Here is a 22,603-nt window from a genome sequence, read left to right as displayed (position 1 = left end):
TGCCCACAATCGCCAAACGGTGGAGAGAGCCAAGATGCTCTTAACAGGATGGAAAAAACAGTGATTCTTAAATGTAATGTCTGATTCTATTTTCTTCCTTTGTCCTAAGTGACAGAGCACATTGATTATTAGAAAGGCACATAGTTTTATTGTATTTGTGGCTTCTTAAGGTGTGGCAGTGGAATAAACAAATTTATAGGGTATCTCAAGCTAAATTCTATGTTTGGCAAGTCTAAGTTTTGTTGAAGTCCCACTCTTTCTTACCAGGCATGTTCATAAATAATACCTACACTGCTATTTTTTTCAGAATAAACATAAGGTAATTGTTTTTGCTTCTTTCGCTTTATCCTTGCATTGAAAATGATGTCTTCACATTAAAAAAAAAATCTAAAAAAAAGAAAAACAATCACTGAAAATTTGGTGTAGCTAAAGCTACACATTCTTTTCGTTGTGATTTTTTTTCCAGATTTTTTTATGCAAGTTGGACTTAGACAAATAATAACATATTAATGAGCACACTTTCCACAATAATTATGACAAGTTTACATTATTGAAGAATTAAACTAGTGATACACTGCTCTCTTATGTTTGGATGGTGTTAAACACTAGTGTAATATTTAAATTTGATTTAGCATTTTCAATTTTGCACCTAGCTTAATGGTGGCTAAAATACTATAGTAACCAAGTCTTACCTGCCTAAAATTTTTCTTTAGCTACGTTACTGGGTTAAATCCAAACTCTTTAACAGGTGTCTAAAACCCTCTGTCAGTCTTCCTCAGATAAAACCTTTCCAGCTTAATTTCTTGTTATTTCCACTTATACTTTGTACTCCTAGCTTTTGTCACTTTGCTAGTCCCCAGTCCCTAAGAGCAATATTTAGATGTTATTGAAGAGAAATGACTACTCTGTTCTCCCCCTAGGCATTGGAGCTTTGCTGAAAAAACTTGTCAGTTGAGGTTTTTCTGAAATCATCTTCTCTGATTTTAGCAGAACTTTCACTTTTGATCACAGATTTTTTCCTTTTTTCTTATTACTGTTATCCCACTTTATTTCCAAACTTTATTCACTTTTTTGGGGCTCCTTTCTTTTGTTTCCCCCTTTTCCCATTTTAGGAAATAATCCTCAGATATTTGTTTTATTCATATAATTTCTTTCCTGTTTACTTTAAAATTGTTATTTCTACCATACCTCTTTCTCCTTCATACATCTTAGAAGCCTATGTATTCCTCCTAGCCAAGGCCAAACCCCATGTCTATGTTGTTTATCTTGTCCCTTTCACCATTTACATAACACTGGTTTTATTGTAGTGTCCATAACACTTTTTAAAAATCTTGATTGAAAGACTATAATGTCCTACTCTTTGATTTATTATTGGCCTTACTTACATTCGAGGTAGATTTGGGAAAGGAAGTGCATGTGTTCAGATACTGCTCTACATTTTGCCTTTTTTTTTTAAGAATTATTTCATCAGTTTTTAATAATCCTTCCACATTCAATTTAAACACGTGTATAGTGCTCTAAAAATGTTTTCCCAGTAAATTTAATTTTTCTTGTGCTGTCCTCTTCAGTCAGTTATACTGTATTTATATTTCTGATAGTCATTTTAAAAGAACTTAGTTGAATCTGTCAGATCATCTTTAGTTTCACATTCCCATAAAAATAAATTTGTGATCGTAAGTAACTGATGCATGAAATAGAAATTGTCAAAGGATGCTTTTGAGTTCTGTTTAAAATTCTGCCAGGAGTTCAAGGGAGTAGGAGTAAGGGTGGGGACAGAGTATTACTGTATAGGTAGGTCATAGAAGAGAACAGTGAAGAGAAATTTCCCTAAAAGGTCAAAGATTTCTCTCCTGCAGTTGAATGGAAGAAAGGTCAGTTGGAATAATGCACAGTTGGGGAAAATGTGGATAGTGTTGTTTTATTTTAGCACTTGGCTAAATAGAGAAAAAATATACTAAATTATATTAAATTGATGAGATTACTAAGTAATAAAGTCAATACAAATATAATGGGACTTCTTGTTAGATTTTACTTGGTGAAAAGTCACTGAATACTGATGTTAGATCACCGGTTGTTACTACTCTTCATTAAAAGCTGGCATTTTGGTCAAAAAGGTGTTTGGTTTTTGTTTTTTTGTTGTTAACGTGAAAAATATGGGAAACACCTTCTATAATAGAATATAAAGCAAATTCTTGTTCAAATACATAAGAACAGAATGAATTTTATCAGTATTGTGGAGCATAATGAGATGTCATTTTACTTTTTCATATATTCTACCAGTATTAGCATATTGAAAATTTTATTTTTGTTGTGAATTTATGATTTATTTATTTATTCATTTATTTTTTATTTATTTATTTTTTTTAAAGTAATTTCTATCCCCAACTTGGGGCCCAAACGCACAACCGCAGAATCAAGAGTCACATCCTCTACTGATTGAGCCATCCAAGCACCCCTATTTTTGTTGTGAATTTAGATCAGAGCCAAATATTGCCTTAATTTTTAGAAGATAAAGTGAATAAATTGATTTAATTTGTGGAATTAAAGGAGTTGAATAAATGAATTTAATAAATGCTTTAAGGTCTTTTTTTATTCATCAAATGCCTAATACAATTCCTGTGTGCCAAGTGGTAGTCTGACCAGCTTTCTGGAAGTCATGGCCTGCTACAGTTCCTTTTTCACTTTCTACAGATAGCCACGATATAATCCTCATCACTTTAATTTCCCAAACAGCTATTGTCCGTATCTTTTGCTCTTTCTCTTCTTCTGTAATAATTTCAGTTATATCACTCCTTCTCTCCTACCTGTACTACTTCAACAACTTTCAGATGGCCTTCGACTTTCTATCCTAATTCGCACTTATGCCAACAGTATCTTTGGAAAACATAAATCTGATCCTGATACTGATTGTAATCTTAAGTGATCCCCATTATAAAACATCATTTATTGGTATACCAGAAAAGGTCCTTCACAGTCTTTTCCTAACTTCATCCTCATGCCTTTGCTTCACACTGTGTTAACATATAGACTACTTGCAGTGCTCATAATTCACATTTTCATGCCTTTGATCAAACTTTTCTAATTGCCATATGGGATGTTTTTGCTCTTTTTAAAATAGTAAGTAAGAATATTGCTAAAGTAAAAGTAAGAACCACCAACAAAAGCAGTGGTAGTCGTCCATAGCTATTATTGCCAGACACTGCATCCTCACTTAACTCATTTTGTTTTTGCAGCAACCTTATGATAGGTATAGAAAAGACATTGGAGGCCTAGGGAACAGGTAACTTGCCCAACATTAAACATTAAATAAACATTAATAAATAAACAAAAATAAAACATTAAATGTAGAAAGTGGTCCTGACAGGTTATGAACTGAGACATTTGATCCTGCAATCTGTTCTCAAGGCTACTACACTACATTGCCTCTTCATGCAGAAGACAGTGTCTAGGCATCACTGCTTCTGGATTCTTCTCCAGATCCAGATCCTATTTCTCCACCCTCAGGACAAACACACTGCTTCCTGGTTTGGATCTCTTCTGATTAATAGTATAGCACTTTGGACATGTTATTGCATTTATACTCTTCTGCCTTGCTTCCTGAGGACAGGCATACTGTGTCTTAGCATCTCATCTTTGTATCTCTAGTGTTCAACACATATTTAATCTCAAGGCAGATGAATAAATGAGTGCATGAGTAACTGAATTTTAAAGATAGAAGGAACCTTAGGGATCATCCAATTTAACAACTTTGTTTTATGGACAAAAAACCTGAGATTACATAAATGTGGTAAGAATACCATATTTTAATGTAGATAATTTACCAAAGTTTTATCACTAGTCTTTAGTGGTTGATAATCTACTTCATTTGCTTCAAACCTCAGTCAGAAGCACATGACTTAATTTAAAGTCTTCTAGGTAGTGCTGGCAGAATCTGATTTAGGATACACATGTTCTGTTAATATGGTGTGAACATTTATATGTTGTATCATTATTATGAAGGCAGTAACACATCTGTATCATGTTTTTGTGAATCTTCTTTCTGATGTCAGATTTAAGAGTTTTTGTTTTGTTTTAAAGATTTAGAGTGGAAGGTTGTAACATGCCACCCTTGAAACCTGTGGATAAGTTTGAATCTGGGAAATGGATGTATGAGGCTTGTGACACTGTTCCCTACTTCTTTATGTATTTAAAACCTTTCAAATAATGAACAATAGGAGAAAATATTGAGAGTTTGGTAAAAGAATATTAATTTAGAGCTACAAAATGAATAAGGAAGATTAGAAAAGGAAAAAATAATAGAGCCTAGAAGTTCTGATCTCTTTTTGATTATGTGAAATTGAAATGTTTATTTGTAAATATAGGTATTCATAGAAAACCTTTTTATCTTTTACAATTTCTTTCTGAGCTTATGCTACTATAGCAGTGTAAACATATAATTTAGGTATTTTTATTGACTTCATACATACAATTTTTTTTTTTTTTTTTGCAAACTGGCCTTAGTGATTTTATATGTAATACATTTAGCTGAAGATCACTGATGGAAAATTCATATATATATTGTTTTTAGCTTCCTAGGAGAAAAAGCCCCAAATTAGCTTACTTTCATTTCTGTATAACATAGTAACATAGGATTAGTCACTATTGTATATTACTTTTGTTCTATTATAATTTTGGTCTATTACTTCAGAAGTTCAAATTCTTTCACAAGATCCGGGATAAGAGGTCACCATGGCTGCTGGATAGGGGGTCATAGGTAAATATTATTAACATCCTACTTCTCCTGTTAGATTGGTGGACACACATGCATTTTTTTTATAAGTGAATAATTTAATAGCCTTGTATAGAGGAAAATTCCTGAAACAAGTATTTCACATTTTAGTATTTAAAAATGTAATTGTTGGGAAGTGGACATTGCAGATATAGTTTCTTATGTCTGTTCAGAATTTGAATAAAAATGTATAGAGTTAATTCCATTAATACACATTTTTATTTTAAGGGTTCTGATGACTGTCTTGTGAAAATCTGGGCAACAGATGATGGGAGATTATTAGCTACTTTAAGAGGACATGCTGCTGAAATATCAGACATGGCTGTAAACTATGAGAATACCATGATAGCAGCTGGAAGTTGTGATAAAATGATCCGAGTCTGGTGTCTTCGAACGTGTGCACCGTTGGCTGTTCTTCAGGGCCACAGTGCATCTATAACATCACTACAGGTAATTGTTTTAATCCCTGTAAATTCCTTTTGATTATAATTTAAATTTTAAGTAACTTTTGTAATCCCTTGTAATAAAGCCAAGTAAAATGAAGAAAGGAATATTTTTTTTTTTCTTTTTAAATGCATGGACTTTAAAAAACATCGTAGTTAAGACCTTCATCAATTCTGGATGTTTTCTAACTCTTTTTTTTATAGTTGCTATTCATTTGGTAAAAAGTGGGTTTATTTTTTGAATTATGTCACTCTTATAAAGATTTTTTTTTCTTCATTTGTTTTTCAGTTCTCTCCATTGTGCAGTGGCTCAAAGAGATATCTGTCTTCTACTGGGGCAGATGGCACTATTTGTTTTTGGCTGTGGGATGCCGGAACCCTTAAAATAAAGTCAGTTGCTCTTTTATTTCATAGAATAAATTGTTTAATTTAATGGTTAAAATTCCAATAATAAAAGTAGTCAATAATAGGAAATTTATTTATTCTCCTCGAGTAAGTAACAAAAATGCATTCACTGACCTGTTTGATTTTCATGTCCCATCCCCCCCATGCCCGCTTTGTCTTTTTCATGTTTCAAAGAAAGTTTCTTATGTTAACATGTAACATGTTTGTTTGCTGTTGTTTTTTCTTTTTGAGGGGGGCCTTCTTTTTGCTAGCCTTAACTGTTTCCTTCAGAACATACTTGTTTTATTACCACTCCTTTCTGTATGTGGCATAGTTTCATCTCAGTAGCCCCTTTTGGTACTGAGAACATAATCTTAAGAGTTCCTAAGGCTGTTCTTTAGAAGAATTGCAATTATTTCTGTCATTACTTCTATAAATTTTAGATTTTATTATAGATCTCAGGAAACTTAGGAAAACCAATTGATTACATTTTCACTAAATTACATCAAGATAGTTAGATGTGTCTTTCCCCCATCCCACAATAACATCTTGCATTTGTGCTTTCTCTTGTTTTAATAATCTCGGTTTATTAAAACAGGTTGGCTAAACATTATTATTTTTTGATTAAGGACAATGAGACAAGAAAAGGTTAAAAAACTTTCCCATAGTTAAAACAGTTTTTTAAAAAATTGGCAAGGCCAGCATTAAAACAGAACTTCCCTGCCTGTTGGTCCCATGCTGTCTATGCCATGCCAAATGGGTGTAGTAGGGAGAGGAAGTGCTATGTTTTGCCTCAGAGACAGTCAGTGAATGGAGAAGCGGTACATCCGGTTATGCAGTGTCAAAATGTTCATCTCTGTTCTCATGGTAGAATATCATTCAGATTAGAAGGTATATCTCAGTAATTCTATCTGACTTCTGTTTATAAATTATCAACCCAAGTTGAGTAATTTGTGAATGTCTTTATTACTTCAAAACAGTAGCATTTATTTAAGCTTCATGAATATTAACATTTCTGGAGAGTGCCTTTTATGGCAGGGCATTAGGAGGCCTTGGCAGCTAGAGTAACAAACTACTTCATTTGAAAAAAGGGTTCTGATCAAAGATGTGGTTCTTTGGAGAAAGCAGGTTAATTTCATTTTACTTGCATTCTTAATATTTAAAATACTAAAGATTTTATGTAGACATTTAGATAAAAGTTTAAATATTTTACTGATGTGTATGGACAATAGCAACAGTTAATTGTCATTTTCCTTTGAGTATTTTTTTACCTCCTAATGGACCAGATTGGGATACCATTGTCTTTTCATGTTTTGTTTTCGTAGAGAAGAAAAACATGACTAACAGTCTTCAAATTAGCATAGGAACAAAAATGTTTTTACAAAATTAAACCCTGACTTTGTGCTTCTTGAGCATTACATTGCTAAGTACAGTAATATTTATCTGGATTCTTGAGAAGTGAATTATTCCATATAAATGATTTTTTTTTTCAGAACCTTTACATAGATTCACCCATTAACCAACTCCCCTAACCACATTTTTAACATAAATATGTTTTTTAATGTAAAAGTAAGTTAGAGAAGTATATATAATTTTCTGCTAGTTTTTTCCTTAACAATTTATCATAGTTATCTATAATAATTTTAATGGCTGCATTATGTTCCACTGAATTGTTATTCCATACTTTGCTTCATGATCTTCCTATGTTTGGACATACCAGTTTTTTCTGGTTATTTAGAGGTAGTATTCTTTCTATTTGTTATTATAATTGTCCTTAAAAGCTTTTAATCTAAAGTCACGCATAAAGGAGTAATTTTTTCCTACTTATAGTCTGTGGGACACCTATTTTCTTTTCCCATTTTTACTCATGGCTGATAGCTGCCAAAAATTTTGGCTGGATGTAGATTGGGACTGTCATATGGGTTCTAATTACTCACCAAAGGCAGAAATTGTATTGAGCTGTAATGCTTCTATGTAATTTGTTGGGGAGGTGCCTTCAGCAATCCAATCTGCATTAATTGAGAAAATCAGTTCTGTTAGTAAATGAAACCTATTTTGGAAACCCAAATCTCTTGATAAATTTGCTTTTATGCAGTGTTTATGTATATGGTAATAACTCCCACTAATAAAGATGCCACTTTGTAGATGAGAAGTAGGAGTGGCTGGGTGACTCGGAAGCTGGCTGAAGAGATCTCTGATTGGAGAAAGCTGTATAGGCATATTTAGATTAGATGTGGGGGAGAATGGGAATCCTAAAATACACAGATGATAATAATAATTACAAAATTTTATTAAGCACCTAGTCTGCCAAGCTTGTACTAAGCACTTTACATTTGTCATCGTGTTACTCTTTATGACAACCATATGAAGAAGGTATATAAATACTGTCTTTAGGACAGATGGAAGAGAAAACTGAGGTGGATACTGAAAGTACACTGTTGGAACGCCCTCTCGATGCTGTACCAAATTAAAAGTGATTATTCATTGATGGACTGTCTAGGACTGGTTGAAGTAAATTAAAATACTAATCATAACTAATCATACTAATTGAGTGTGCTGGGCACAGTACTAAGCACTCTGTGTGGATTAAATTCATTTAGTTATCTCAGTAACTCTTAAGATTTGGTTTTGTTTTTACTCCCATTTTACTGACTGAGGTACAGAAATGTTAACTTGCCTGAGGTCATACACCTGGTAAGTGACAGAGCTGGAAATTGAACTCAGAGAGTCTGAATCCAAGGCCTCATCTTAAAATATTTCCTAAAATGTGATTTTAAAAATAAATTATTTGTACCTGTCCCTTTAAAAATATTAAAGTCCATTTAAAATGGCAGTCTCTATGATTATTTGAATATTCTGAGTTTCAATGAAATGGTTGCTTAACACTTGGATGAATGATTGTGCCAAGAATTAATAAAAATTTTCCATAAGATATTAAAGTAGTACCTTTAGTTGCTTTTATAATTTCAGATTAATTTACTTAAATTAGAGTTACTTTAATTTTACTGTGAATAATTGTTTAGGTTGTGAGAATGTTTTAATAACTTTCTCTTTCTCCAAACTGTCTATTCATGCTCAGTTATGTCAGATCCTATGACTAAGAAAAGTTGTTACATCATGTTAAAAAATTTATGTATGGGGCATGTGGGTGGCTTAGTTAAGTGACCAGCTCTTGCTTTCAGCTCAGGTCATGATCTCAGGGTCCTGAGATCTAGTTCCGCATTGGTCTCCATAGCTGGGACACTCTCTCTCTCTCTCTCAAATAAATAAATCTTTTTAAAAAAATCTATTTATAAAGTAATTAAGAATTTTTAACAAATACTTCTGTTGTGTTCTGTATCAGTAAGAAAGATTGTTCTTGCTCCAAATATATAACTGATAGATCATAAATATTTTGTAGTTTTTTTCCTTGTATGATTACAGAACTGAAACCACTCTATATTCAGTTGCTATGGTTTGTAGAAGTTAGGCAGTGCACTTTGGTTGAGGCTGTAATTATTTTTTGAATTTTCTCCCCAGATAACCTGAGAAAAACTAAGTCAAAATATATGTTAAGTAGGGCTTTAAATAAAATCACTGTATTGAAAACATTACAGATATATTGTATATTTATTGGAGCTGGTATGGTGTAAAATCTATAATTTTTCTTTCTTTAGTATCGTTGATTGTAACAAACATTTAATATCACTAGTGTAAATATAAGACATTTGTAACACTCATACAATTATTGTAAATATATTTGAGTGTAAATGACTGTTTTCTTTAGATGACTATTTTACATGAGCATTATAATTGACATAAGATTTTCACTAGGATGAATGTAAGATTCTTTCTGGAGGTCTTAAAAGGAGTATTTCATCACATCAGATGATAAACAGAGGGAAGTGTTTAATTAACAGTGACTAATATTGAAAAAGTTTATTACCTCAACCTGATGGTATACATATGCTACAAGTTTATTACCTCAACCTGATGGTATACATATGCTACAAGATGCAGCATCTAGTTTGCTAGTGTGTTCGTGTTTATAAATGACTTACTTTCTAATGTATTTGTGCATTACTGTTGTACTGTATGAAAAACTGAGAACCTGTTAAATTTGACTAGAAGGAAGTGTGACGTGTTTGGTGTGACAGTGGCTTTGAGAGTGTTTCATATGTGGATCATTGTGTAATCAGGAGCTCCTACAAAATCTATAGAGTTGCCGTAAAATCTTCTGATGACGACATATAATGATTTCCAACTTGTTTTAGGAGGGGAGCCATCTGTTGCTTTTTTAATTCTGTCTTTCTGTAATGATTTTTTGAAACAGCTCATTTTTGGTCTTGCTGATCCCTTTATGGATATTGTTAATTGTTTCTTTTTTGTTTTTAGTCCGAGACCTGCTAAATTTACAGAGCGCCCTCGGCCTGGAGTTCAAATGATCTGTTCTTCTTTTAGTGCTGGTAAGCTTTTTTTCTCCCTAATCTTCCACTTTGAGTTACCTTAGAAAACTTTTAGGGGAACACATAAAGTTTTGGAAAAATATTTGCTGTTGTAATATAAATCATATTCAATACATATACCAGGGGATGGTCATAAATTAATTTAGAAATATTTGAACTTCGCTAGGGTTATTTTTTGTATTCACATGACTAAGAATTTTCTTTGAGACTGTAATACTCTGGTAGGAGAGAAGAAGAATTTCAGAATTGACTCTGTTAAAGAATAGATAAAAGTTATCTCACTGAAAGGAAGATAAATTTTAGATATGTTTTATATTTTCATGGAGTTTTGAAGTATCCTGTAGCCAAGTGAAATTTGATTGCTATTTGTAAATCTTTATTAATTACTTTGCTGCAAATTCTTCTTTGCTTTTTAAAATACAACTATATAGCAATGCTGATGCCCCAATTATATTTTGAGTTTATGCAGTAGTGTTTTAAATGGATGTCTTCTTAAACAAATTATAATTTGAATATTTGAAATGATGAGAAGATGTAATGAAACATCAATAGATTTAATACCTAGTGTTTCTAGTACCAGTTCCTTCTACATATACCTCCAGTTTTACTTACCTTTTCAATTCATAGTTGTGGATAGTAGTAGTACGTGAACAGGTGATTACAAACTAATGACATAAATCTGTTTTTGCTATATTAATATCCAAACATGTTTAATTACTAACCTCTAGATTTGCACTGCTACTGCCATGAAGACAGTTTTCCTTTTAGTAATAACACAATTACAGGCACTATCCATGATTTCAGAGTACTCTGTAAGCAGTTATAAACAGCACTGTTTTCAACACTGTGGGAGAGTATTGATTCCAAGGAGAGAGGGTAAATTGCATATATAAATAACTGTAATACAAAATAAAATGTATATGCTACAAGACAAAATCTTAATATGAGTTCAGAGGATAGCAGGCTCTTTCAGTGGCAGAGTTGCAAAGACAACCTACTGTAGAAATAGGGCCCTAAAAGTTTGATAGGATTTTAACAGGTAGGAAATGTGGCAAGAGAGGGACTTAAGCAGAGTTAAAAGACATGTTCTCTAGGGAGGGTGACTGCTAATTTTTACATAAAATCATATAATCTCTTAGTGAAGTCATTTGTAGTAGAAATCTATAAGATTTCTTATAGAAATCTATTGAAAATCTACTGAAATCCGTTGAAAAATTCATCCCAGTTAAAGCTGTGTTTGTAAACTTATAAACTCATTAAATTCAATTTTAGTTATATACTTAGATAAATATGAATAGTATTAGAATAAAAGGTTAATCATCAGTGTATAATCACGGTAGTATTGCTTGCATTTTATTTAATTTTCAGATTTTGAAATTATGTTCTACTCATAAATGTTTGCTATTACTCCTCAGGTGGAATGTTTCTGGCCACAGGAAGCACAGATCATATTATCCGGGTTTATTTTTTTGGATCAGGTCAGCCAGAGAAAATATCAGAATTGGAGTTCCATACTGTAAGTATGGGTGAAAAGAATTAGGTTGGAAAAATTTAAATGAGTCTAATAATTTATATTCAGGGTTCTCTTTTTTTATCTGCTTATATGTAGGACAAAGTTGACAGTATCCAGTTTTCCAACACTAGCAACAGGTAAAATAAACATTTTTGTTTGTAAATTTAATGCCAATTTAAAATGTTCTGATAAAAACATTTCCTGTAGTCAGGTTTTAATTAGAATTATATATGAACTAGGTACCTAAAATAAAGGTCTTGACCAATTATACTAAGAAAGTGACTATAGGCTGAGAACGTTTTTATTTGTATTAATGTTAGTTTATTTGGCCACTTTTAAAAATAGGGACTTTTATCCACCTTTTATATTTTCTATACATGTCAAAGTATAGGGAAACTTTTAGTAGAGTTTTGAAATATATCAAAATGTAATATTTGAAGCAGAACTATTTATTAGTGATAAGCTTAAATGATGTTGTATAAATTTTCCCAGGTTCTTATTTTAAAAGGAAAGAAAGCTGTAAGTACCTTGAGTAAAAGAAGTTAAGTTCTTTAATATTGAGAAGAAAATCAGTATTTCTCCTTTGGAAATTCTATTGGTAATGTAGTAAATAGTGGCCTTGAATCACTGTTGAATGTTATTTTGAGACCTAGCCACCTAGCCAAACAACTTAGAATGTATGTGTATAAAATTTTAAAAGCCTATAAAGTTGCAGAAGTTCTTAGTTTTACAGAGACTATCTGACAGAGTAATCTCTATTGTATTAGAATGCTGTGTTAAGTAAAGATGAATTCTTAGTATTTTGAAAAACATCTCTGGGAAAACACATTTTGCTTAAGTCCATGTGGTTTTTTGGGGGGTTGGGCTTCCTTTAATACAGGTTTGTAAGTGGGAGTCGTGATGGGACAGCACGTATTTGGCAATTTAAACGAAGAGAATGGAAGAGCATTTTGTTGGATATGGCTACTCGTCCAGCAGGGTAAGAGATCAAATTTGAAATATTACAATGATAAAGGTAGAGCATTTAAAGTATGCTATATGTGACTCTCAGCCTATAAGTCGTATGTCATAATCCACGTTGAAATTATTACTTTTCTATAATAATTAGTGCTGTTGGAGATGAAAAGAGGGTATTTACGAGATTATTTTTTACCAAAAATATGAGATCTGCATTAATGACTTTTTTCAGTTGAGTTTCTTAAGGAGATGATAGTACTCTAAGGATACTTGTAAGTTTGCTAGTTTTCTTCAGAAAGTGGGACATACGATATTGTTCATCTGTCAAAGAGCAATGATATAGTATGTCACATAGGTATGATATGGTGTATCTAATGGTTTTCTCCAGCCATGAGAAATTATATTTCACCTTATAACTGTTACTTTGGTTTTAGTATTTAATAAGTTAACTCTATTTGTATTTTTGTGTAGTAGTCTCAGATGGGTGGGAGAGCAAAACAGCTAGCAGGGCATGACAGCCACAGTAAAAGGTAGAGAGTGAGCAGCATGGCACAGAACTCTTGGATCCAGATGGAGTTAATTGATAACATGCGCAAGATCATCTATTACTAAGGGCTTAGGAGTGCTGAAATCCTGGATTTGCTGACTCAGTGAAGTGATTTTTGCCCTCATTCATTATTGATTCAGTCTATTCTTAATTCCTGTTAAGTGATAGTTATCCATGTAATGAATATAAATATGAATTATAAGAAAACACATTTAGGTTTTTGCCATACTAGGATTTTAATAATATAGTGTAAACAAATCCTGCCTCCATCACTTTTCAGCCAAAACCTTCAAGGAATAGAAGATAAAATCACAAAAATGAAAGTAACTATGGTAGCTTGGGATCGACATGACAATACAGTTATAACTGCAGTTAATAACATGACTCTGAAAGTTTGGAACTCCTACACCGGTCAACTAATTCATGTCCTGATGGTGAGAAAAAAAGATTCATTTTTATTTGATATAATGAAACTAATTATAGGATGGACTGTTTTCATTGAGAAATAAAATCTTTTATAAAAAGTTAGCTAAGAAATCCTGCTAGATGGATAACAGGTCTTTGTGGGAGATTAGAAATAATTTTAAAATGTAGTTAAACTGGTTTGGCTTGGAAATCTAGATCCTTGCTGTTACTTAGTATGTAGGGCTGTATCAGTACTATTCTTAGGTTTCACCAAATGATAGTGAAACCTTGGTTGGTGGTATTAGCTCAGCTTCATTGTATGTTGATAAATTTGAAAATTTTCGCCACTTTAATAATTCTTAGAGTTCAAATTCTAGAAATAGTCCCATACTGATTTTTGATTGAATTTCCATTTTTTGAATTTGTAATTCTGTGCCACTTTAAAAATATTTCAGGGTCATGAAGATGAGGTATTTGTCCTTGAGCCACACCCATTCGATCCAAGAGTTCTCTTTTCTGCTGGTCATGATGGAAACGTGATAGTGTGGGATCTGGCAAGAGGTGTCAAAATTCGATCTTATTTCAATATGGTAATTATCAGCCTCTTCATTTTATAGCTGTTAAAGATTTGGGGACCACTTGCAGGTACTCTGCATATCACAAAGGAAATCCATTTAAGAGTTTGTTTAGACACTATTTTGCCTTTAAGTTTCAAAAAAGTTCTGTATTGTACACTTAATTTAGATGTTAAAATTAAAAGAAAATTGCATACTACAATTCAGATATAGTGGTGATAACTAATTTGGTTTTTATTTATTTATTTATTTATTTTTTAAAAAGATTTTATTTATTTATTTGACAGAGAGAAATCACAAGTAGGCAGAGAGGCAGGCAGAGAGAGAGGAGGAAGCAGGCTCCCTGCTGAGCAGAAAGCCCGATGCGGGGCTCGAACCCAGGACCTGGGATCATGACCTGAGCCAAAGGCAGCGGCTTAACCCACTGAGCCACCCAGGCGCCCCACTAATTTGGTTTTTAAAATAGTTTTAACAGTGGTACTTGAGAAACTCACAAGTATGAAGGTAAAACATAGAAAAATTTTGGAAAACCATGTTAAAGAAATCCTAGATATTTATATTGCATTATTATACTTCAGAAGTCCTCTTGTATAACAATTTGATTCCAGTACACCCATTTTATTTTTTAAAGTTTTACTTATTTAATCTCTGCACCCACGTGGGTCTCAAACTTATGACCCCGAGATCAAGAGTCTCCTTCCAGTTGAGCCAGCCAGGTGCCCCCATCCTCATGCCATTTTAAAATTAAAGGCATTCTTGTCATTTTTCAAATTTTAGTATGTTAGATATTGTGTGTAAGCCTTTTCCCCTCTACATTTTGCTTCTTATGCAGGTATTTAGTATACTTTGTTGAATATTGAATTTTACTGGTTTAATATCACATACAGTTTACTGTGCAGTGTTACCATGTCTCTGTAACTACTGTATGAAGTATAAAGTTTCCTCAAATACTGCTGTTTATTCAGTCACCTATTTTTTAATCTATTTCCTATGTATCAGGGATACCTTTCAACAAAATAAAAGAAAAACTTGTATTTCTATTTCAGCATCTTTAGGTTTTCTTAGAAATCCACTATAGAAAACACTAGTAATGAATTATGAAGCATATCAATTAAGTGTGTGTATAGTCAGTTATTTTGCAAAAGAAAAATTTTAAAAGTGTCATTTGTGAAATACAGTGGTTTGTGAAAAAATTTCATGAAAGTGATACTATATTTGATGATAATCGTAATAAAGTTACTTCTACGTAGTAAGAAGTAATTAATAAGATCAGTTAGAGGGAGGAGTAAGAAGAATTTTCATTAGTGAGGGAATTAAGTTGGCTGTCTTTATGGATATCTTAGTGTATATAAGGTAAAAACAAAAATTTGTCAAACTCTTTAAAAAAGATTTAATTATTTGGAGTACAATTTTTAGTGACAGATGGATTTCCTTAGTGATATATGTATAAGGGAAGATTTTTTTAAAAGCAGATACTTAAATATGCTGGTAAAGAATTCTTTCTTTTTCTATCCTTGTGTTTCTGGTTTGCTCCTTTTTGGGACATCTATGTTAAAAAAAAAAATTATTTCTCAGTTTGTCTCTATAGCTTCAAAAGAAAACATTTTGTGGCCTATACATATATTAGTGACTTTTTTTTTTTAAGTAATTTCATATTTTTAAAAGGCTTTGGTGTGTTAGTAGAGTGGAGGTAAAATTTTCTCTCATACTTGAATACTGCTTTCACCTTTAAGCTACAAAGGTGAATTTTTCCTTATCAGGTAAGTTGATCACACTAATATTCTACCTTATGTTATAGAAATTGGAATACATTGAGATTGAACTGATTTGCTTTTAGATCATCACAAATTCGTGATATAGCCAGGAATAGAAGTCAGCCATACTACATGTTCTTTGAAATTAGCTAAGGGATTAGTTACATTACTGCCTTAAAAATTGTTCTAATAAGAGTTTTAGATAAAGATATTTTTTCCTGTTCCAAGAACAAGAGATAGAAAAGCCTCTAAAGGGCAGAAGAGACAACTTTATGTAATAAGTGGAACTGGATGGTATCCATAGAATATTCAGACTGAGAAAGACAAAACATAGACTTTAAGGACTAAAAATATATCCTGCATTAAAAAAAACTAGAAAATGAACTATACTTTATCTAATTAAAATAAGGATCTCCTTTTAATTTTTTGTAAGATTTTTGATGACTTCCAAAATATTTCTATGTATTATCTCATTTGGGTCTCATGAAAACTCTGTTATATAATCAGGGTAGATTTTATTATTACTGGTTTTATGAATGGAGAAACTGTATAGAGATGAATTGCTTTGCCCAGGTTTACCTAGGTCACACAGCTGTTACAGGGGACTTGGGATTTAAAACCCTTATTTTTTTGTCTGTTGTTACTGAGTTCTTAATGCTAACTCTAGTTAATGGTTGGCCATTGTATAGCTAACTTCCAGATCTACCTAGTTAGTGATATGTTACCAGAAGAAAATGTCTTCATAATGGTATTAATTCTGAGTAGATCTTTTGAGATCTTGAATTTAGCTTGATGATTTTTTTTCTATCTGTCTCTAATTTATAAGTTACCTAAGTGCCCTACTTTTTGCTCTTTGCTTTTTTTGTTCATTTTGTTGTTTTATCTATGGACAGATGGAAGATAAAGCATCCAACACTGCTGTTAAGAAAATAAAAACAGTTGGAGGGGGTAGTAGAAGCTTAAGTTCACTGTCCACTCTCCTGAATGTTGAATTTTGGTTATAGTAGTTAAAAATCTTTGGCTCTGTGTAGCAAACCAGTAATTTTTTGAGTTACTAAAACACCATAAAAGTTGAAGAAGTACAAATTCAAACCCTGATGTTAAACTTCAACTTAGTAAATATTTTTTGAATGCTCTGTAGAGGGACTAGTTATAGTGCCTTGGAAGATTTAAGGATAAATAACTCCAGTGGAATATTCCCTGTTTAGACTAGAAATGGTAAAAGTTTAGATGAAGGATTGTTAAGACTAAGTAATATTTCATAAAGTTTTAAAATCAAAGTTTATAACATGAATAAATGAATTCCCCATTAATCAGCCAAAAAGTAAGGCTTTTAACAAAATTTGATATATAAGTCCTCTGAAATACAGGTTATCAAGTATATTTTGAGAATACTGCTTTACTATCAGTTTTTCTTTTTATAATAATTAGATTTCCCCCTTGAAATTCATAATACCTTTGCAAGAAGAAAATCCTGTAACAAATAATTATTTTCTTACTCAGCATATTACTGTTCCTTTCTTACCTATTACGAAAATTAAATGAAATTTTAGAAATTTTCAAGAATTCTGTATCATAGAAAAGCCTTTCACAGGTGGTGAAAAGTTAAATTTTGTAAGTGCCCTTGTTTGATATACAGTAATTTTAAAATGAATTTTAATAAAAAACTATTGATATATTTATTAAATATATATCATTTAAAACATGATACATTTATATATTAATATTGCACTGATACTCATCATTCTGGTAAATATTCAAATTCTTTTTTTCCCGTATCAGATCTTGACTTAAATACTTTTAAAAATATGACACTTTATTTTAGGACCACCTGAATTTGTAAACAAGGTTTGCGATTAAGAATTGCGATAAAGATTTAATTCCTTGTTTGCTTATAATAATCCCCTTTATATCATTTCAAAATTTATATCATTTCAAAATCTAAATAGATTCTCACCTTGCTAGTAATATTGTCTAGAGAAAGTTATGGAGTTATTTTGCTTATCTTTACTGCTAGATTTCCTGTTAATCTGAGGATCTGAATGATAAAAGCAGTTGGGGCGGTGGGTGTTGGGTTTGCTTTTGTTATATACAAGAAGTACAAGAAGTATTTGACAAGTAAGATGATATAACACAGAGTATAAAGTGGAATAGACAATATATGTTCCTTGCACCCTCCTCACCATTGTTTCATCTTTAACTAAAAATAAAGTAATCTGAAAATAAACTTTTAATAGCATTTGCTGGAAATGTATATAAGGTAAAACCTTGAGCCTTTCTTCTTCTTCTTCTTCTTCTTCTTCTTCTTCTTCTTCTTCTTCTTCTTCTTCTTTTTTTGATAAACCAGAGAATGAAACTAAAGAGAATATTGTAGAGAAGATTATAAGACAATTCTATTATTTTTTAAAACATATAAATTCCAGCCCTTAAGCTTTACTTATCAACATTCCTCTAAAAATGATGTCAGTTATTCATGTTATAGCTGAACAGTCCTTATATAACTTAAATATTCAAGATAAAAGTATATTTAGGTATTTTGTTGAAGGTAGATAGTATATATTAAGTATATTCCAAAGTATTCAGATATAGTTTAGCAAACCTAGTACAGCTTTGAGAGTTGTTCTAAACTCTAGTTTAAAGGCTCTGAAACTTCAGTTCAATGTTAAAAGGCAGATAAGTTATTCCCAGAAATAACTTGAAAATGTATGCAAACTCTCTGAACTGAATTTGAAGGATTTTGTAATAGTCCAGTTCCCTGAAAGAGGTAGGCAAGTTTGGGAGTTTAACGTAAATGTTTTTAAATACAAAGTTGTTTTATAGCCCATTTTCCCTTAAAGCACGGAATAGCTAAGTTTTAACTATAGGTTTAAATGAATAATAATTTGAAAAGAGACTTGCAAATTTCTTAGTTACAAGGCCATTTGATTATAAGATAGCAAGTAAAGGATGTTTGGAATAGGATTGATAGACCCCACATTATTTGCTTTCCTCATGTTTCTGGCGCTTTTGCTTTTGGTTTATCTTCCCTGTTCCCTTTCTTTTCTCTGTATCTATTATTCTAGCTGTGTTTATGACTACCTCTCTTTCCATATCTTTCTGTTTCTGTCATGTTACTCAAAGCTGTAGTTTGTTGCCTCTTGTCTGGTTTTGATTTTAATTGAAGAGTACAATGTCTCCTTCTAGAAAGAAATTTTACTGAATTTGAGTTTTGCTTTACTTTTGTTGTTTCATGAGTAAATTCCAAATAACAATTTTTATTTATTAAAATTTTCCTTATTTTTATAATTAACCTTTCTTTCACTTGAGATTTTTAAAAAATGTTCCAGTGTCCACTAATCCAGAACAATATATTTCTCCTTGCAACGTTCCAAACAAGCAGAGGCTGCCAATCCACCACTCAGAATTTTTGCACATGCATACTTCTGACAATATGTTCTCAGTGTGACCTCTAATTTAGTTTTAGGCAATTGTAGCTGCGTATATCTAGGAAAGGCAGAAAGAGAAGATCAAAATAAGTAATCTCATATCGTGTTCTCTTGTGAATCCAGATTTCAAGATAAATCTTTCTCTCTTTCTCTCCCTCTCTCCTCTCCTTCCTTTTTTTGCTTTCATCCTTCCATCTCTTTCATTCCCTATCTCTTATCATCTAACAAGATGCTATATATCTGCTCTCTATGTTAAAAGGATTTTTTTGATGCTTCCTATCCTCGTTTCAGCCTCTCTGGGTAAGGAATTACTTTCAGTCTTCTGAGTATGAACTCTAGTTACTATCACTTTCTTTCAGGTTTCTGGGGTTCTTTAGATTCTGTCTCTTTCTTTTCTTCGGTATCAAAAACATATCTTAAAATTTGCTGCCGTGAATGTGAGTTTGTATCTTTTAATCCTGTGTTATATTTAGTGAATTACTTTATGTAGTTCTTTGACATGGTCTGTGAGTTACTATCACAAGGGTGTTTGAGATCTGATAGTTAAATAGGGAAGTTTGTACAATTATGCAGAATGTGAACATACAGGTGAAAGACAGTTCAGTTAACAAATATTTGACTGTTTTGTGCATAAGGACAAACATGGGGACCACAAGGAAGAGTAAGAGGTGGTCCTTGTTGTTAGCCAGCAATGATAGCATGGCATATGAGAAAGGATAATTGCTATATCTGAAGATAGAGGGATCCCTTCAGGGTTGATGGTCAGAATAAGTTTTGTTGAGGAGGAAGAACTAAAATTGTGTCTTGAAAAATAAAAAATTGAGTTAGTAAGAAAGATACTTAATTTTATAAGTATGAGGAATATTATAAATAAGGAAGTAAGAAATGTTAAGACATGTGCATAGAGTAACTTAGAATGTTTGGAATAGTTTTTGAAGAGTGAGTAATTAGATAAAAAGCATAAGTTGAGGAGGATTGTTAATGGCCTCATGTTATCTTGTTAGTGTGAAGAATAGTTAACATAGTGGGATTTTTGATAAGTTATATTTTAGAAACAAGGGAGTAAGTTTGATTGCCAGCAGTAGTATTTCAGGTACAAAGTTGAGTAAGTTGGGGAATAACTACTTTTATCAGTGAAATCACAATCCTACCTAGGTGGTAGGAGATTTGTGAAAGAAAAATATGCGTGTTTGACTTGGTATTTTGTGACTGATAGAAGGATTAGGGCTGGATTATGACAGAAGATTTAATAATTGAAATTAAACTAATTAAATTGATATGTGGAGAGTGTTGTATTAAAAATATTGATGGAAATATGAATGATACGAAGAAAAACTGATTATTTTTAGTTTGTCTTTATGTGTTTATTGTGATGTAGTAGTGTTGGACGACCTATGTGGAAATGGCCAGGCAACACTTGGAGACAGAATACTTAGAGGAGCTAGGAATGAAGAGAGATGTTGAAGTCTTCCAGGTAGAATGCTGTTTACCCCATGGAGAAAGAGCAGTGTGGAGGGCTTAAAACTAAACTTTTAGAAGTAGTCATATTTAGCAAATGGAGACAAGAAGAAAATCTCTAGAGAATGTATTAGAAAGGTACCATGCTAATACCATGTCAGGGGACAAAGAATGAGAATAGATTACAAGGAGGATTGATTAGTAATGTTGCAGCCCTCAGTGAAATTAAAATATGGTTAAACAGAATGTGGTTAAATCTGAAGATGAGTTATTTATTTTGATAATAAAATGTTCTTTTGATGAAAATTAGAGTTGATTCTTCAGAACCACTTTAATGTATCTGTTGTTTCTATCAAGCCAGCAGTTTCCTTTTTTACACAAATTTACTTATCTTGGCACTACTTAAATAGCTATCTTTAATTCATATGTAATAATGTTAATTATAAATTAAAGTATCTTCAGTATTAAAGGAAACATTCATTTACTAATGGCCTTTTAAAGTAATTTGATGACACCCAGACTATTAGAGTGTGGATAACTTCCCTTAAGATAAATTTTTTGTTTCAGTGTAACTATCATAATGATTAGAAAGTGGCAAAAGCATATTTTAATCATATATATGACAGTGTCTGTCTTCAGTTATCTAGTGTACTTTCTTTTTTTTAAAAGATTTTATTTATTTACTTGACAGACAGAGATCACAAGTAGGCAGAGAGGCAGGCAGAGAAAGAGGAAGGGAAGCAGGCTCACTGCTTCGCAGAGAGCCCGATGCAGGGCTCGATCCCAGGACCCTCGATCATGACCTGAGCCGAAGGCAGAGGCTTTAAGCCACTGAGCCACCCAGGTGCTGCACCCTCTAGTGTACTTTCTTAATTAAGTTTATTTCTCCCCAGGTAGATAAACTTTAAAAGTTCTTTATACATAAGGATTTTATAAGGGTATTTCTTAGCATAAATTCCATTTCCCAGCTATTTTATTCTTGGGATATGAGTCTATATCATAGAATTGTTAGGGTACTTAAAAGATTAATAATTTTGGGCACCTTGGGTGGCTAAGTCAATTAAGTGTCTACCTTCACCTCAGGTCATGATCTCAGGTTCCTGGGATGGAGTTCCTTATCCTGCTCTCTGCTCAGCAGGGAGTCTGTAACTCCCTCTCCCTCTTTGCACTCACTCAAAAAAATAAAATCTTAAAAAATATATTCATAATTTTCAATTTCTAGGTAAGATGCTCCCTTCTAAACAGTGCGTTTTGTTTTGTTTTAAGATTTTTATTTATTTAGAGAGAGTTCATGTGTGTGTGCTAGCCAGGAGAGGGGCAGAGAGAGAGAGGGAGAATCTCAGGCAGACTCCCTGCTGAGTGCAGAGCTGTAGGTGGGGCTCAATCTCACAACCCTGAGACCAGGACCGGAGCCAAAATCAAGAGTTGGATGCTTAACCAACTGTTAACTAACCACCCAGGCGCACCAGTCTCATTCATTTTTAAAAAATATACCACTGCCTTCGACTCAGGTCATGGTGCCAGGGTTCTGGGATCAGGCCCTGCATTGGGCTCCCTGCTCAGCGGGGAGTCTGCTTTTCCCTCTCCACCCTCCTCCCTCAAATAAATAAAATCTTAAAAAAAAAAAAAAAAAAGAAAGAAAGAAAGAAAAAAAAAGAGACCAAAAAATTGACCCTGGTTATAGACATGGAATAATTCCTTAACAGGATGATTCTGGTTAAAATAGTCCATGTTCCTGATTTGTGTTGAGTCTCTCTAGGACAACATACTTCTCATATTCACCTGTATGTATGATCCTCATGATTGATATAATTTAGAACCTGTCATTTTAGTCTGCATTCTAGTACTTCTAGCATATCTCATTTCCAGACTTGTCTAATTCTTCCAAAAAGTCTTGCTTTGAGTATCAGATGTTAGAATTTTAGGACT

The 22,603-nt window shown here is 32.5% G+C and overlaps 1 protein-coding gene and 1 long non-coding RNA gene across 2 annotated transcripts in view; one reads left to right on the top strand and one right to left on the bottom strand.

Annotated features, from left to right (window-relative positions):
- The window catches only part of PHIP (pleckstrin homology domain interacting protein), a 133,794-nt gene that overhangs the window by 44,145 nt on the left and 67,046 nt on the right, over positions 1–22,603 (top strand). Inside the window, 8 exon segments of the mRNA XM_047734612.1 lie at positions 4,997–5,218; positions 5,501–5,601; positions 9,970–10,040; positions 11,456–11,556; positions 11,650–11,690; positions 12,434–12,532; positions 13,338–13,491; positions 13,918–14,052. Coding sequence (XP_047590568.1) covers positions 4,997–5,218; positions 5,501–5,601; positions 9,970–10,040; positions 11,456–11,556; positions 11,650–11,690; positions 12,434–12,532; positions 13,338–13,491; positions 13,918–14,052 — 924 coding nt within the window.
- Positions 1–22,603, bottom strand: part of LOC125102942 (uncharacterized) — a 63,031-nt gene that overhangs the window by 20,330 nt on the left and 20,098 nt on the right. Inside the window, exon 3 of the long non-coding RNA XR_007128234.1 lies at positions 7,533–7,604. This is a non-coding gene — a long non-coding RNA (uncharacterized LOC125102942). The remainder of the gene's footprint in view (positions 1–7,532; positions 7,605–22,603) is intronic.

The sequence above is a fragment of the Lutra lutra genome, chromosome 6, assembly GCF_902655055.1.
Source record: "Lutra lutra chromosome 6, mLutLut1.2, whole genome shotgun sequence".
Classification (NCBI taxonomy): domain Eukaryota; kingdom Metazoa; phylum Chordata; class Mammalia; order Carnivora; family Mustelidae; genus Lutra; species Lutra lutra.
This window is presented reverse-complemented; position numbering and strand designations above follow the sequence as displayed.